The 16,140-nt window shown below is 47.1% G+C and overlaps 1 protein-coding gene across 3 annotated transcripts in view; it reads left to right on the top strand.

The window, feature by feature from the left end:
* The window catches only part of LOC134927841 (uncharacterized), a 552,652-nt gene that overhangs the window by 169,520 nt on the left and 366,992 nt on the right, over nt 1-16,140 (top strand). For all 3 annotated transcript variants that reach the window (XM_063922898.1, XM_063922897.1, XM_063922896.1), the window contains one exon: nt 4,091-4,227. In XM_063922898.1, coding sequence (XP_063778968.1) covers nt 4,091-4,227 — 137 coding nt within the window. The remainder of the gene's footprint in view (nt 1-4,090; nt 4,228-16,140) is intronic.

Here is a 16,140-nt window from a genome sequence, read left to right on the forward strand (position 1 = left end):
CATTACAGGGGGTGGAGCTTCACTCAGCGAATTCTACAGCTCTCCAGCAGTTCATAAAGGCAGCATTCCCAGGGACCCGCAGCTCCTCCATAAGAACTCCAAGTCTCCTCAGTGGTACCAGGGGGTCTTAGTATGGGGGGGGAGCAAGTTTAAGATTATAACCACTACTAAGGTGCTTATTTCTTTGCGACCCAGCTAGGTTTTACCTTGCTAGAAGGGGCGCTTTGTGGCTGGCTCTGATTTGTGTCTCTGAGGACCCTGCCTACATATACTAAGTTTTCACTAGTGTCTTGTGTGTGTGTGTGTGTGTGTGTGTGTGTGTGTTTGTAGGTGTTCCCTTTACAATCATGTCCAGGGACTGTGTGTCTTGTACAGCGGAATGTGTCTCATCCCCTGGGGACTCACTACCCTGCACTCAGGATAGTGTTCACTCCCAGTCCAGTGGGGCTGAACCCCCATAGTTGGCCTCCATTAAAGGGATGATTTCAAATATTTCTACTAAGCTGTCTCATACTGAGAATGAGACAAAATTCTTACGGCAGTCTATGGATGACCTCATAAATAGAGATTCAGCTCTGCGCCCCACACTCTTGCCATATGCCCACAAAAGCGTACTTTGGCCCAAATCATGCAGGGTGATACTGATCCTAACACGGATCCAGAGGAGGGTGAAGTGGATGCAAGTGGGGGAGATGCTGTCCTGTCACAGGGTATACAGGCCCTCATTGAGGCTATCAGATCTGTCCTACATATTCCTGACAAGACTGAAGGTGTACTGTAGAAGAGGAATCTTATTTTAACACTAAAGAAATCCTCAGCCTCTTTCCCCGCTTCCCTGTTTGAAGAGATATAGGTGAACCCTGACAAAAAGTTTCAGATACCTAAAAGGCTGATTTCTTCCTTTCCCTTTCCTGCGGAGGATAGGAAGAAATGGGAAAATCTGCTGATCGTGGACGCATCAGTGTCCAGGTTGTCGCGTAAGATAGTCTTACAGGTTTCCGGGGCCGCGTCCTTAAAGGACGCAGCTGACCGCAAGATTCAGACCACTCTCCAATCTTTATATACTGCGGTTAGTGTGGCCCATAATAGACCCACTATTGCTTGTGCATGGATCACTAGGGCCATTGCGAAGTGGTCAGGTAACCTAATTGACGGCGTAGATTCCTTACCCGGGGGGGGGGGAGATTATTTTACTACTACAGCATATTCAGGATTCTGCTATCTTTATGGTGGAGGCCTTAAAGGAAATTTGATTGCTCAACACACGCATCACTGCCATGGCAGTGTCAGCACGCAGAGGCTTGTGGCTACGCCAGTGGACTACGGATTCCAGGAAAGGCGTGGAAAGCCTACCATTCACGGGTGAGGCTCTTTTTGGAGATGAACTGGATACGTGGATATCCAAAGCTATGGCGGGTAAGTCTACATACCTTCCTTCTGCAGCAACCCCAGCTAGGAATACCTACTCTGCTGCAACTCTGCAGTCCTTTCGGACTGCAAAATTTAAAGGAAAATCTAAGGCTGCTTCTACAACCTTCCGAGGCGGTAAAAGTGAACCCAGAAAACCCGAGGCTGCAGGTTCTCAGGAACGCCTCTGGATCTGCTTCCTCAAAGCCTTCAGCATGATAGTGGACCGCACTGCCTGGAAGACAGGCAGGTGGGAGCCCGGTTACATTATTTCAGTCACATATGGGCAACATCGTGTCAAGATCCCTGGTTCAAAGAGCTTATCGCGCAGGGATACAGACTGGAATTTCAGGAACTCCCACCTCCCAGATTCTTCAAATCCGGCTTACCAGCTTCTCCAGGTTTTGACTTTGCAGGCAGCGATTCAAAAACTGGTACAGACTCAGGTCTTTGTTCCTTTCCCACTACACCTACAAAAGAAGGGTTATTATTCCAACCTGTGTGTGTAGTACCAAAACCGGACGGTTCATTTAGGCCCATTTTAAACCTCAAGTCACTGAACCCGTACTTACGGGTGTTCAAATTCAAGATGGAGTCTCTGAGAGTGGTGATCTCAGGTGTGGAGGAGGTGGAATTCCTGGTGTCTCTGGACATCAGGGATGTGTACCTTCACAATCCGATTTGGCCGCATCATCAGACATATCTAAGGTTTGCCCTGCAGGACTGTCACTAGCAGTTTCAGGCCCTGCCATTTGGCCTCTCCACGGCACCGAGGGTTTTCACCAAGGTGGTGGTAGAGATGATGCTCTGAGCAAACCATGCTCAGAGCAAGGAAACCTTCCTCAGCTCGCATTTATCACCGAATATGGCAAACCTATATTCAGTGGTGCAGTGACCGGAAATTTGACCCTAGGTCTTTCAGAGTTTCCAGATTCCTAGCATTCCTTCAGGCAGGAATGGACAAAGGTCTACGGGTGGCTTCATTGAGAGTGCAGGTGTCCGCATCGACTGTACGGTTCCAAAAGAAAATTGCTAACCTATAGGATGTGCTCACTTTTTTTCCAGGGAAACTTAACATTCAACCTCCCTTTGTTCCTCCTACAGTGCCTTGGGACTTAAGTTTAGTCCTAAAGCCCCTTCTAGTTGCCCCAATTGAACCACTAAAGTTAGTGGATCTTAAATGATGGACCGCTAAAGTTCTCTTTTCTACTGGCTATTGCTTCAGCTAGAAGAGTTTCAGATTTAGGGGAATTGTTATGTTGCCCACCTTTTCTGATTTTTTTTTTTTTTTTTTATCCAGATAGAGCAGTTCTCAGAACCAGATCTGGGTATATTCCTAAGGTGGTGTCTAAACGTCAAAATAGCCGCTGATGCGGGTTTAATTGGTTTTTTTGTTTAGTTGGTTTTCGTTATCAAATTAATTAATCATATTTAGTCTGGTGCAGGATAAACTCTGTTTTGTCTTGTGGTGTCTAAATTCCACCTTAGTGAAGAAATTGTGGTCCCGGCCTTTCAAGGGCTGGACCTTTCTGCGGGAGATGCATTGTTGGACATAGTCCGTGCATTAAGGATCTACGTGGATCGTACCAGTGCCATCAGAAAGACCGACACTTTCTTCCTTCTCTACGGATTTCACTAGAGGATGGCCTGCTGACATGCAGACACTGGCGAGGTGGCTTCGGATAACCATTTCAGAATCATATTTTCAAGCTGATATCCTATTCCTGCTAATGTCTCTACTCACTCTACTCGTAAGGTAGGTCTGTCATGAACAGCAGAACGTTTTGCTTCAGCAGAACAGATATGTAAGGCAGCCACATGGTATTCCATTAAGACATTCATTAGACATTATGCTTTTGATAGCTTTGCCTCTCAGGACGCTGATGGCGAAGGATTTTCCTGTCCAATCAGGAGCGTCCCAACCACTGAATTTGCTTAGGGATATCCCAATGTTATCCTGTGGATAATCTGTGGACCCTGCAGGAGAAATAATCGTTATGGTAGACTTACCATTGATGACTCTATTTCTCCTAAGTCCACATCCACAGGGATCCCAACCTGACGCACCTCATTTGAGGATCCTTTCACCTACTAACCTCTTCCTTCTTGTACGGAAGGGTGTGCATGTCTGTTCTTCTCGCTTGATTAGGGCTCTCTATGATGCTCCTGCCTTGAGCTTTGGAAAACAACTGATTTGCCTGAGCCAGGAGGCGGGGATATAAGGGACTGGCCCATTGCATTCTGGGAGGCCGAAAGCTGTTATTGTTGATTCCAATCCGCTGTCGCTACCTCATATCCCAATGTAACCCTGTGGATACTGTGGACTTAGGAGAAATAGAGTTATCAACATTAAGTCTACTATAGCGATTATTATTTTATTCTTTTTCAAATAAATCTGCCATAGTTTGCAATGTTCAATAGCTTAATAGGTATAGTTAATGTGGAATATGCGTATTTTTGTTTTGGGTTACTTTTCCACAATGCTTTTCTTTTTTTGCATAATGTATTCCGGGCTCATCTTCAAGACCTATGGTCGTTAATTCTGGTAGTATCCCTTCCTTATAGGTAGTGAATTTAGGTTGCTTTCTCTGTCTATAGAAAATATACCCATCAGTTCATATTTTAATTTAATAATCCCCATGGTGCTCTAAATAAAATATAAATTTACTTCTGTCTTTTCTAGGTCTTCAATATTTGGTTGCACTTAAGTTGATGGACTCAACAGAATGTCTTATTAAATGTAACTTATGCAAGTTTAAGGGAAATGACAGCGATATGAGGAACCATCTTGTTGGCTTAGATCACTTAACGTCCTTCTTGGTGAGTGTGGGTTCTACATTTTATTACTTGGCTGTGCTTATACATTATTAATGAGATGGGTAGCTATTCCCAAGGTATTCATTAAAAAGAAGGTTCTCTGGTGTGGTAAATTTTCTTTAATAAAATCTGTAAAAACGCCAGTTGGGTTCATATTGGATGTGAAACATCAAAGAACGCCCCTTGAAAATAGAATGAGTCACTTTTTTGTGCAATTGGATGAAGTCATTTTTATTGTTGCAGACCACTCCTTGCAGAGAGAGTAAATGAAGATCTGTGCCACGGCACATCCGGCAACCTTTCCCCAAGGGGGATTTCTGAGACCGAGGCATTTCTTTGACCATAAACTGAGTAGAAGTAATTTAGTATATACTGACATAATTTTTTTTTTTAAAAGGGCTACTAGTGTACGGATCTCAGCCTTTTCACTTCATGGTTGACTGGCTGAATCATGGCCATGCAAAGTAGATGTTACTCCATTGGTTCTCAAACTGTGTGCCGTTGCACTTTGAGTGCCTCAGGGTACTTGCAGGGGTGCCCTGGGTTGGTGGTAACAGTGTTACAAGCTGTAGCTACAGCTTGTTTCTGTCTTCTTGCCGTTGTCTGGTGTACCAGCATGTCTAGTTTTTGTTATAGTAACATAGTAACTAAGGTTGAAAAAAAGACAATTGTCCATCGAGTTCAACCTATTTGTGGTCTCCTATTCAGTCTTATTATAGGACTAGTTATTTTCAAGTTAGGACTAGTTACATTGACTATAATGCGTGCCTACGCACCATAACCCTGAATATCTTTATCCAATAAGAATTTATCTAACCCATTCTTAAAGGTGTTGACTGAGTCCGTTGTTACTACTCTCTCAGGCAGGGAATTCCAAACGCGTGTTGTCCTTACTGTGAAAAAACCTTTTCGCCTCAATGTGCGGAAACTCCTCTAACCTAAGCGAGTGACCACGTGTCCTCTGTGCTGATCTTATAGAATACAGGTCCCTCCCGAACTCTGTGTATTGACCCCTTATATATTTGTAGAAGTTTATCATGTCCCCTCTTAGTCTCCTCTTTTCCAATGTAAACATGCCTAGCCTTGCAAGCCTTTCCTCGTATTCCAGCGTCTCCATGCCCTTGATTAGTTTGGTCGCCCGCCTCTGAACCTTTTCTAGCTCCAGGATATCCTTTTTGTAATATGGTGCCCAAAATTGCACACAGTATTCAAGATATGGCCTCACTAGTGATTTATATAATGGGAGTATAATACTCTCGTCCCTTGCATCTATTCCCCGTTTTATGCATGCTAATATCTTATTAGCCTTCTTTGCTGCACTCCTACTTTGGGTACTGCTGCTTACTTTATCTATGTGAACCCTTAAGTCTTTCCAGTACAGAATCACCTAGTATTTCCCCATTTAGTATGTAGGTGTAATTTTTGGTTTTGCCCCCACAGTGCATTACCTTACACTAGTCTGGGTTGAATCTCCCTCTCCATTTTGCTGCCCATGCTTCCAGTTTAGTTAAGTCATTCTGAAGAGACTCAGCATCCCCCTCCTTATTTATAACCTTACACAATTTGGTATCGTCTGCTAAAATTGAGACCATGCTCTCTAGACCTACTGTTAGGTCATTGATGAAAATGTTGAACAAAAGTGGTCCAAGTACAGACCCTTGTGGCACACCACTTAGTACTGTAGCCCAATTTGAAAATGATCTATTGACCACAACGCGCTGCTCCCTATTATCTAACCAATTACTGACCCAAGTGCATATTGTGCTCCCTAGCCCTATTTCCTGCAGCTTGTAGATAAGACACGTGTGGTACAGTGTCGAAAGCTTTGGCAAAGTCTAGAGATTACATCCACCTCCTTACCCTGATCAAGGTTCGCACTCACTGTTTCATAAAAGCCAAGTAAGTTGGTTTGACGTGATCTTTCCTTCACAAATCTCCTTCACAAATCCATGTTGGTTCCTTTTTAATGACCTTATTTGCTTCCAGGAACTTTTGAATACTGTCCCTTAGAATACCTTCCAATACTTTCCCCACTATAGATGTAAGACTAAAGGTGTCTACACACGGTGAGATATTTTCTTGAGATTTTGACTATATAGTCAAAATCACAAGAAAAGTTAGTGCAAATCGCAAGGTGAAAGTTAGAGATGAGCGGATTCGGTTTTACTCGGTTTTACTCGGTTCTCAAAACCGAATCTTATTGGCTATCCAAAACACGTGACATCCGTGAGCCAATAAGATGTCGTTTTGAGAACCGAGTAAAACCGAATCCGCTCATCTCTAGTGAAAGTCACCTTGCGATCCCGATGCGTGGCCCCGCCAGGTCGGCATCGCAAGAAAAGATTGACTGTGCGGGCAAGTCAATCCCTGCTAGATCGGTGTACTATCTAGTTCATCTCACATGTCAATGACATCTCACATAAGCCAAAATCTCACATAAGCCAAAATCGTAAGCACACATAGTCCATATCTCAAGAAAAGTTAGTCAAAATCTGTCCTATCTGGGCTCCGGGGAGTTCAAGGGAAATCGCAAGTAAAAATCGAACATAGCAAGGATCTCACCGTGTGTACACACCCTTACTGATCTATAATTTCCTGGTTTAGCTTTGCTCCCCTTTTCGAATATCGGCACTACCTCTGCTATACGCCAGTCTTTGGGAACCATACCCGATTTAACCGAATCCATGAAGATAAAAAATAGAGGTCTTGCTAGTTCAGCGTGCAACTCCATAAGAACTCTCGGGTGAATTCCATCTGGACCCAGGTGACTTATTAATCTTTAACTTTTTTAATCGGTCACAGACTACCTCCTCACATAAATAAGCATTTAGCAGTGGGACATTATCTTAGTTGAGATTTTGTGTTAGACCCAGCATTTGGTCCTCTCTGGTAAATACCGTTAGCAAACAAACTAAACAAGTTTTTTTTATGTCATTATATTTTTTGATTAAGACTCCCCTCTTGTCCTTTAAATGGCCTATACTCTCCTTCTTTAGCCTCTTGCTGTTGATGTACTTAAAAGAAAATCTGGTATTCGCTTTGCTTTCCTTTGCTACTAGTTTTTCAGTTTCTACTTTAGACACGCTTATTCCTTTTTCTCTAACGTCCTAGTGGATGCTGGGAACTCCGTAAGGACCATGGGGAATAGCGGGCTCCGAAGGAGGCTGGGCACTCTAGAAAGATTTATGACTACCTGGTGTGCACTGGCTCCTCCCACTATGACCCTCCTCCAAGCTTCAGTTAGATTTCGTGCCCGGCCGAGGTTGGATGCACACTAGGGGCTCTCCTGAGCCCTTAGAAAGAAAGTATAGTTTTAGTTTTTTTATTTTCAGTGAGACCTGCTGGCAACAGGCTCACTGCAGCGAGGGACTAAGGGGAGAAGAAGCGAACTCGCCTGCTTGCAGCCGGATTGGGCTTCTTAGGCTACTGGACACCATTAGCTCCAGAGGGATCGACCGCAGGCCCAGTCCTTGGTGTTCGGTCCCGGAGCCGCGCCGCCGTCCCCCTTACAGAGCCAGAAGCAAGAAGAGGTCCGGAAAAACGGCGGCAGAAGACATCAGTCTTCACCAAGGTAGCGCACAGCACTGCAGCTGTGCGCCATTGCTCCTCATGCACACTTCACACTCCGGTCACTGAGGGTGCAGGGCGCTTGGGGGGGGGCGCCCTGAGCAGCAATAAAAACACCTTGGCTGGCAAAAATACCACAATATATAGCCCCAGAGGCTATATATGTGGTAAATACCCCTGCCAGAATCCAGAAAAAAGCGGGATAATAGGCCGCGGAAAAGGGGCGGAGCTACCTCCCTCAGACACACTGGCGCCATTTCTCCTTCACAGATCCGCTGGAAGGAAGCTCCCTGGCTCTCCCCTGCAGTCTACACTACAGAACAGGGTAAAAACAGAGAGGGGGGGCACTAAATTTGGGCGCAATATATATATAATATAAAAAGCAGCTATAGGGGACATAACTCAGTTAGTCCCTGCATTATATAGCGCTCTGGTGTGTGCTGGCATACTCTCACTCTATCCCCCCAAAGGGCTTTTGTGGGTCCTGTCCTCATTCGGAGCATTCCTTGTGTGTGTGCGGTGTGTCGGTACGGCTGTGTCGACATGTTTGATGAGGATAATGATGTGGAGGCGGAGCAGATACCTTTAGAAGGGATGTCACCCCCTGCGGGGCAGACACCTGAATGGATGGGCTTATGGAAAGTAATGAGTGCACGTATAGACTCCTTATATAAGAAAATCGACGACATGCCAAATGTGGGACAGCCGACTTCTCAGCTCGTGCCTGCCCAGGCGTCGCATGGGTCGTCAGGGGCTTTAAAACGCCCGCTACCTCAAGCAGACCCAGATGTCGACACTGATACTGACACCAGTGTCGACGACGATGAGTCAAACCTGATGCCCACTAAGGCCATTCACTGCATGATTGAGGCAATGAAAGAGGTGTTACACATTTCTGATATAACTACAGGTACCACTAAAAAGGGTATTATGTTTGGAGAGAAAAAACTACCCGTAGTTTCTCTAACGTCCTAAGTGGATGCTGGGGACTCCGTCAGGACCATGGGGAATAGCGGCTCCGCAGGAGACAGGGCACAAAAATAAAGCTTTAGGATCAGGTGGTGTGTACTGGCTCCTCCCCCTATGACCCTCCTCCAAGCCTCAGTTAGGTTTTTGTGCCCGTCCGAGCAGGGTGCAATCTAGGTGGCTCTCTTAAAGAGCTGCTTAGAAAAAGTTTTTTAGGTTTTTTATTTTCAGTGAGTCCTGCTGGCAACAGGCTCACTGCATCGAGGGACTTAGGGGAGAGAATTTCAACTCACCTGCGTGCAGGATGGATTGGATTCTTAGGCTACTGGACACCATTAGCTCCAGAGGGAGTCGGAACACAGGTCTCGCCCTGGGGTTCGTCCCGGAGCCGCGCCGCCGACCCCCCTTACAGATGCTGAAGATTGAAGGTCCGGAAACAGGCGGCAGAAGGCTTTTCAGTCTTCATGAAGGTAGCGCACAGCACTGCAGCTGTGCGCCATTGTTGTCACACACTTCACACCAAGCGGTCACGGAGGGTGCAGGGCGCTGCTGGGGGCGCCCTGGGCAGCAATATTTTATTACCTTAAGGCAAAAGAATACATCACATATAGCCATTAAGGCTATATGTATGTATTTAACCCATGCCACTTATCTAAATCCACGGGAGGAAAGCCCGCCGAAATAGGGGGCGGGGCTTATTCTCAGCACACAGCGCCATTTTCCTGCTCAGCTCCGCTGTGAGGAAGGCTCCCAGGACTCTCCCCTGCACTGCACTACAGAAACAGGGTAAAACAGAGAGGGGGGGCATTTTTTGGCGATATACTGGATATATTTAAGCTGCTATAAGGAACAACACTTATATAAGGTTGTTCCCATATATATTATAGCGCTTGGGTGTGTGCTGGCAAACTCTCCCTCTGTCTCCCCAAAGGGCTAGTGGGGTCCTGTCTTCGATAAGAGCATTCCCTGTGTGTCTGCTGTGTGTCGGTACATGTGTGTCGACATGTATGAGGACGATGTTGGCGTGGAGGCAGAGCAATTGCCGATAATGGTGATGTCACCCCCCAGGGAGTCGACACCGGAATGGATGGCTTTGTTTATGGAATTACGTGATAATGTCAGCACATTACAAAAATCAGTTGACGACATGAGACGGCCGGCAAACCAGTTAGTACCTGCCCAGGCGTCTCAGACACAGTCAGGGGCTGTAAAGCGCCCTTTACCTCAGTCGGTCGACACAGACCCAGACACAGACACTGAATCTAGTGTCGACGGTGATGAAACAAACGTATTTTCAAGTAGGGCCACACGTTATATGATCACGGCAATGAAGGAGGCTTTGCATATCTCTGATGCTGCAAGTACCACAAAAAGGGGTATTATGTGGGGGGTGAAAAAACTACCTGTAGTTTTTCCTGAATCAGAGGAATTAAATGATGTATGTGATGAAGCGTGGTTTAACCCAGATAGAAAAATGCTAATTTCAAAAAAGTTATTAGCATTATACCCTTTCCCGCCAGAGGTTAGGGCGCGCTGGGAAACACCCCCTAGGGTGGATAAGGCGCTCACACGCTTATCAAAACAAGTGGCGTTACCGTCTCCGGATACGGCCGCCCTCAAGGATCCAGCAGATAGGAGACTGGAAACTACCCTAAAAAGTATATACACACATACTGGTGTTATACTGCGACCGGCCATCGCCTCAGCCTGGATGTGCAGTGCTGGGGTCGTCTGGTTGGATTCCCTGACTGAAAATATTGATACCCTGGATAGGGACAGTATTTTATTGACTATAGAGCAATTAAAGGATGCTTTCCTTTATATGCGAGATGCTCAGAGAGATATTTGCACTCTGGCATCGAGAGTAAATGCGATGTCCATATCTGCCAGAAGGAGTTTATGGACGCGACAGTGGTCAGGTGATGCGGATTCCAAACGACATATGGAAGTATTGCCGTATAAAGGGGAGGAATTATTTGGCGTCGGTCTATCGGATCTGGTGGCCACGGCAACTGCCGGAAAATCCACCTTTTTACCTCAGACCCCCTCCCAACAGAAAAAGACACCGTCTTTTCAGCCGCAGTCCTTTCGGTCCTATAAGAACAAGCGGACAAAAGGACAGTCATATCTGCCTAGGGGCAGAGGAAGGGGTAAGAGAGGGCAGCAAGCAGCCCCTGCCCAGGAACAGAAGCCCTCCCAGGGTTCTGCAAAGCCCTCAGCATGACGCTGGGGCCTTACAAGCGGACTCAGGAACGGTGGGGGGTCGACTCAAGAATTTCAGCGCACAGTGGGCTTGCTCACAGGTGGACCCCTGGATTCTGCAGGTAGTATCTCAGGGTTACAGGTTGGAATTCGAGAAGTCTCCCCCTCGCCGGTTCCGAAAGTCTGCTTTGCCAACGTCTCCCTCAGACAGGGAGACGGTATTGGAAGCCATTCACAAGCTGTTTGCTCAGCAGGTGATAGTCAAGGTACCCCTCCTACAACAGGGAAAGGGGTATTACTCCACGCTATTTGTGGTACCGAAGCCGGACGGCTCGGTAAGACCTATTCTAAATCTGAAATCTTTGAACCTGTACATACAAAAATTCAAGTTCAAGATGGAGTCACTCAGAGCAGTGATAGCGAATCTGGAAGAAGGGGACTTTATGGTGTCCCTGGACATAAAGGATGCTTACCTGCATGTCCCAATTTGCCCTTCACATCAAGGGTACCTCAGGTTCGTGGTGCAAAACTGTCATTATCAGTTTCAGACGCTGCCGTTTGGATTGTCCACGGCACCTCGGGTCTTTACCAAGGTAATGGCCGAAATGATGATTCTTCTGCGAAGAAGAGGCGTATTAATTATCCCTTACTTGGACGATCTCCTGATAAGGGCAAGGTCCAGAGAACAGCTGGAGGACGGAGTAGCACTAACCCAAGTAGTGCTGCAACAACACGGGTGGATTCTGAATTTTCCAAAATCTCAGTTGACCCCGACAACACGTCTGCTGTTCCTGGGAATGATTCTGGACACGGTTCAGAAAAAGGTGTTTCTTCCGGAGGAGAAAGCCTGGGAGTTATCCGAACTTGTCAGGAACCTCCTAAAACCAGGGACAGTGTCTGTACATCAATGCACAAGAGTCCTGGGAAAGATGGTGGCTTCTTACGAAGCGATTCCATTCGGCAGATTCCACGCACAAACTTTTCAGTGGGATCTGCTGGACAAATGGTCCGGATCGCATCTGCAGATGCATCAGCGGATAACCTTATCGCCACGGACAAGGGTGTCTCTTCTGTGGTGGTTGCAGAGTGCTCATCTGTTAGAGGGCCGCAGATTCGGCATACAGGACTTGGTCCTGGTGACCACGGATGCCAGTCTGAGAGGCTGGGGAGCGGTCACACAAGGAAGAAACTTCCAGGGAGTATGGTCAAGCCTGGAGATGTCTCTTCACATAAATATACTGGAGCTAAGAGCGATTTACAATGCTCTAAGTCTGGCAAAACCCCTGCTTCAGGGTCAGCCGGTGTTGATCCAGTCGGACAACATCACGGCAGTCGCCCACGTAAACAGACAGGGCGGCACAAGAAGCAGGACAGCAATGGCAGAAGCTGCAAGGATTCTTCGCTGGGCGGAAGATCATGTGATAGCACTGTCAGCAGTATTCATTCCGGGAGTGGACAACTGGGAAGCAGACTTCCTCAGCAGACACGATCTACACCCGGGAGAGTGGGGACTTCATCCAGAAGTCTTCCACATGATTGTGAACCATTGGGAAAAACCAATGGTGGATATGATGGCGTCCCGCCTCAACAAAAAATTGGACAGGTATTGCGCCAGGTCAAGAGATCCTCAGGCAATAGCTGTGGACGCTCTGGTAACACCGTGGGTGTTCCAGTCAGTGTATGTGTTCCCTCCTCTGCCTCTCATACCAAAAGTACTGAGAATTATACGGCAGAAGGGAGTAAGAACGATACTAGTGGCTCCGGATTGGCCAAGAAGAACTTGGTACCCGGAACTTCAAGAGATGCTCACGGAGGATCCGTGGCCTCTACCTCTAAGACGGGACCTGCTTCAGCAGGGACCGTGTCTATTCCAAGACTTACCGCGGCTGCGTTTGACGGCATGGCGGTTGAACGCCGAATTCTAAAGGAAAAAGGCATTCCGGAAGAGGTCATTCCTACACTGGTAAAAGCCAGGAAGGAGGTGACTGCACAACATTATCACCGCATTTGGAGAAAATATGTTGCGTGGTGTGAGGCCAGGAAGGCCCCCACGGAGGAATTTCAACTGGGTCGATTCCTACATTTCCTGCAAACAGGATTGTCTATGGGCCTCAAATTGGGGTCCATTAAGGTTCAAATTTCGGCCCTGTCGATTTTCTTCCAGAAAGAATTGGCTTCAGTTCCTGAAGTCCAGACTTTTTTAAAAGGAGTACTACATATACAGCCCCCGGTTGTGCCCCCAGTGGCACCGTGGGATCTTAATATAGTCTTGGATTTTCTCAAATCCCATTGGTTTGAGCCGCTCAAATCGGTGGAGCTGAAGTATCTCACATGGAAAGTAACCATGCTACTGGCCCTGGCTTCAGCCAGGAGAGTATCAGAATTGGCGGCTTTATCATATAAGAGCCCATATCTGATTTTCCATACGGACAGGGCAGAACTGCGGACGCGTCCTCATTTTCTGCCTAAGGTGGTGTCAGCGTTTCACCTGAACCAGCCTATTGTGGTGCCTGCGGCTACTAACGAGTTGGAGGATTCCAAGTTGTTGGACGTGGTCCGGGCATTGAAAATATATATTTCAAGAACGGCGGGAGTCAGAAAGTCTGACTCACTGCTTATATTGTATGCACCCAACAAGATGGGTGCTCCTGCTTCTAAGCAGACGATTGCTCGTTGGATTTGTAGCACAATTCAACTTGCACATTCTGTGGCAGGCTTGCCACAACCTAAATCTGTCAAGGCCCATTCCACAAGGAAAGTGGGCTCATCCTGGGCGGCTGCCCGGGGAGTCTCGGCATTACAACTCTGCCGAGCTGCTACTTGGTCAGGGGCAAATACGTTTGCTAAATTCTACAAATTTGATACCCTGGCTGAGGAGGACCTTGAGTTCTCTCATTCGGTGCTGCAGAGTCATCCGCACTCTCCCGCCCGTTTGGGAGCTTTGGTATAATCCCCATGGTCCTGACGGAGTCCCCAGCATCCACTTAGGACGTTAGAGAAAATAAGAATTTACTTACCGATAATTCTATTTCTCGTAGTCCGTAGTGGATGCTGGGCGCCCATCCCAAGTGCGGATTGTCTGCAATACTTGTACATAGTTATTGTTACAAAAAATCGGGTTGTTATTTGTTGTGAGCCATCTGTTCAGAGGCTCCTACGTTTGTCATACTGTTAACTGGGTTCAGATCACAAGTTATACGGTGTGATTGGTGTGGCTGGTATGAGTCTTACCCGGGGTTCAATATCCTTCCTTATTGTGTACGCTCGTCCGGGCACAGTATCCTAACTGAGGCTTGGAGGAGGGTCATAGGGGGAGGAGCCAGTACACACCACCTGATCCTAAAGCTTTATTTTTGTGCCCTGTCTCCTGCGGAGCCGCTATTCCCCATGGTCCTGACGGAGTCCCCAGCATCCACTACGGACTACGAGAAATAGAATTATCGGTAAGTAAATTCTTATTTTTTCCCCCATCAGATAAATTAAATGAAGTGTGTGAAGAAGCGTGGGCTTTCCCTGATAAAAAATTGGTAATTCCTAAGAAGGTATTAATGGCGTTCCCATTCCCGCCAGAGGATAGGTCACGTTGGGAAACACCCCATAGAGTGGATAAAGCGCTCACACGTTTGTCTAAAAAGGTGGCACTACCGTCTCCGGATACGGCCGCCCTCAAGGAACCTGCTGATAGAAAGCAGGAGGCGATCCTGAAGTCTGTATATACACACACAGGCATTATACTTAGGCCAGCTATTGCGCCAGCTTGGATGTGCAGTGCTGCCGCTGCATGGTCAGATAAAAAATATTGACACATTAGACAGAGACACGATCCTGTTAACCATAGACCATATAAAAGACTCAGTCTTATATAAGAGATGCACAGAGGGAAATCTGCCGACTGGCATCTAAAGTAAGTGCATTGTCCATTTCTCCTAGGAGAGGCTTATGGACTCGCCAGTGGACAGGAGATGCAGATTCAAAAAAGCACATGGAAGTGTTACCATATAAGGGTGAGGAATTATTTGGGGATGGTCTCTCGGACCTAGTTTCTACAGCAACGTCTGGGAAGTCAGCATTTTTACCCCATGTCCCCTCACAGCCTAAGAAGGCGCCGTTTTATCAGGTTCAGTCCTTTCGGACCCCGAAAAACAGGCGTGGAAAAGGCGGGTCTTTTCTGTCCAGAGGCAGAGGTAGGGGAAAAAGGCTGCAACAAACAGCAGGTTCCCAGGAGCAAAAGTCCTCCCCCGCTTCTTCTTCCAAGTCCGCCGCATGACGGTGGGGCTCCACAGGCGGAGCCAGGTACGGTGGGGGGTCGCCTCAAAAATTTCAGCGATCAGTGGGTTCGCTCACAGGTGGATCCCTGGATCCTGCAAATAGTATTTCAGGGGTACAAGCTGGAATTCGAGGCGTCCCCACCGGTTCCTAAAATCTGCCTTGCCGATTGCTCCCTCAGACAGGGAGGCGGTGCTAGCGGCAATTCACAAGCTGTATTCCCAGCAGGTGATAATCAAGGTACCCCTACTTCAACAAGGCCGGGGTTATTATTCCACACTATTTGTGGTACCGAAACCGGACGGTTCGGTGAGACCCATTCTAAATTTGAAATCCTTGAACACATACATAAAGAAATTCAAGTTCAAGATGGAATCGCTCAGGGCGGTTATTGCAAGCCTGGACGAGGGGGATTACCTGGTATCCCTGGACATCAAGGATGCTTACTTGCATGTCCCCATTTACCATCCTCACCAGGAGTACCTCAGATTTGTGGTACAGGATTGCCATTACCAATTCCAGACGCTGCCGTTTGGACTGTCCACGGCACCGAGGGTATTTACCAAGGTTATGGCGGAAATGATACTCCTTCGAAGAAAGGGAGTTCTAATTATCCCGTACTTGGACGATCTCCTAATAAAAGCGAGGTCCAAGGAACAGTTGTTGGTGGGAGTAGCACTTTCTCAGGAAGTGCTGCACCAGCACGGCTGGATTCTGAATATCCCAAAGTCACAGCTGGTTCCGACGACACGGCTACTGTTCCTGGGTATGATTCTGGATACAGTCCAGAGAAAAGTGTTTCTCCCGGAGGAGAAAGCCAAGGAGTTGTCATCTCTAGTCAGAGACCTCCTGAAACCAAAACAGGTATCAGTGCATCGCTGCACGCGGGTCCTGGGAAAGATGGTGGCTTCTTAC

Source organism: Pseudophryne corroboree, chromosome 5 (genome assembly GCF_028390025.1).
Source record: "Pseudophryne corroboree isolate aPseCor3 chromosome 5, aPseCor3.hap2, whole genome shotgun sequence".
Classification (NCBI taxonomy): domain Eukaryota; kingdom Metazoa; phylum Chordata; class Amphibia; order Anura; family Myobatrachidae; genus Pseudophryne; species Pseudophryne corroboree.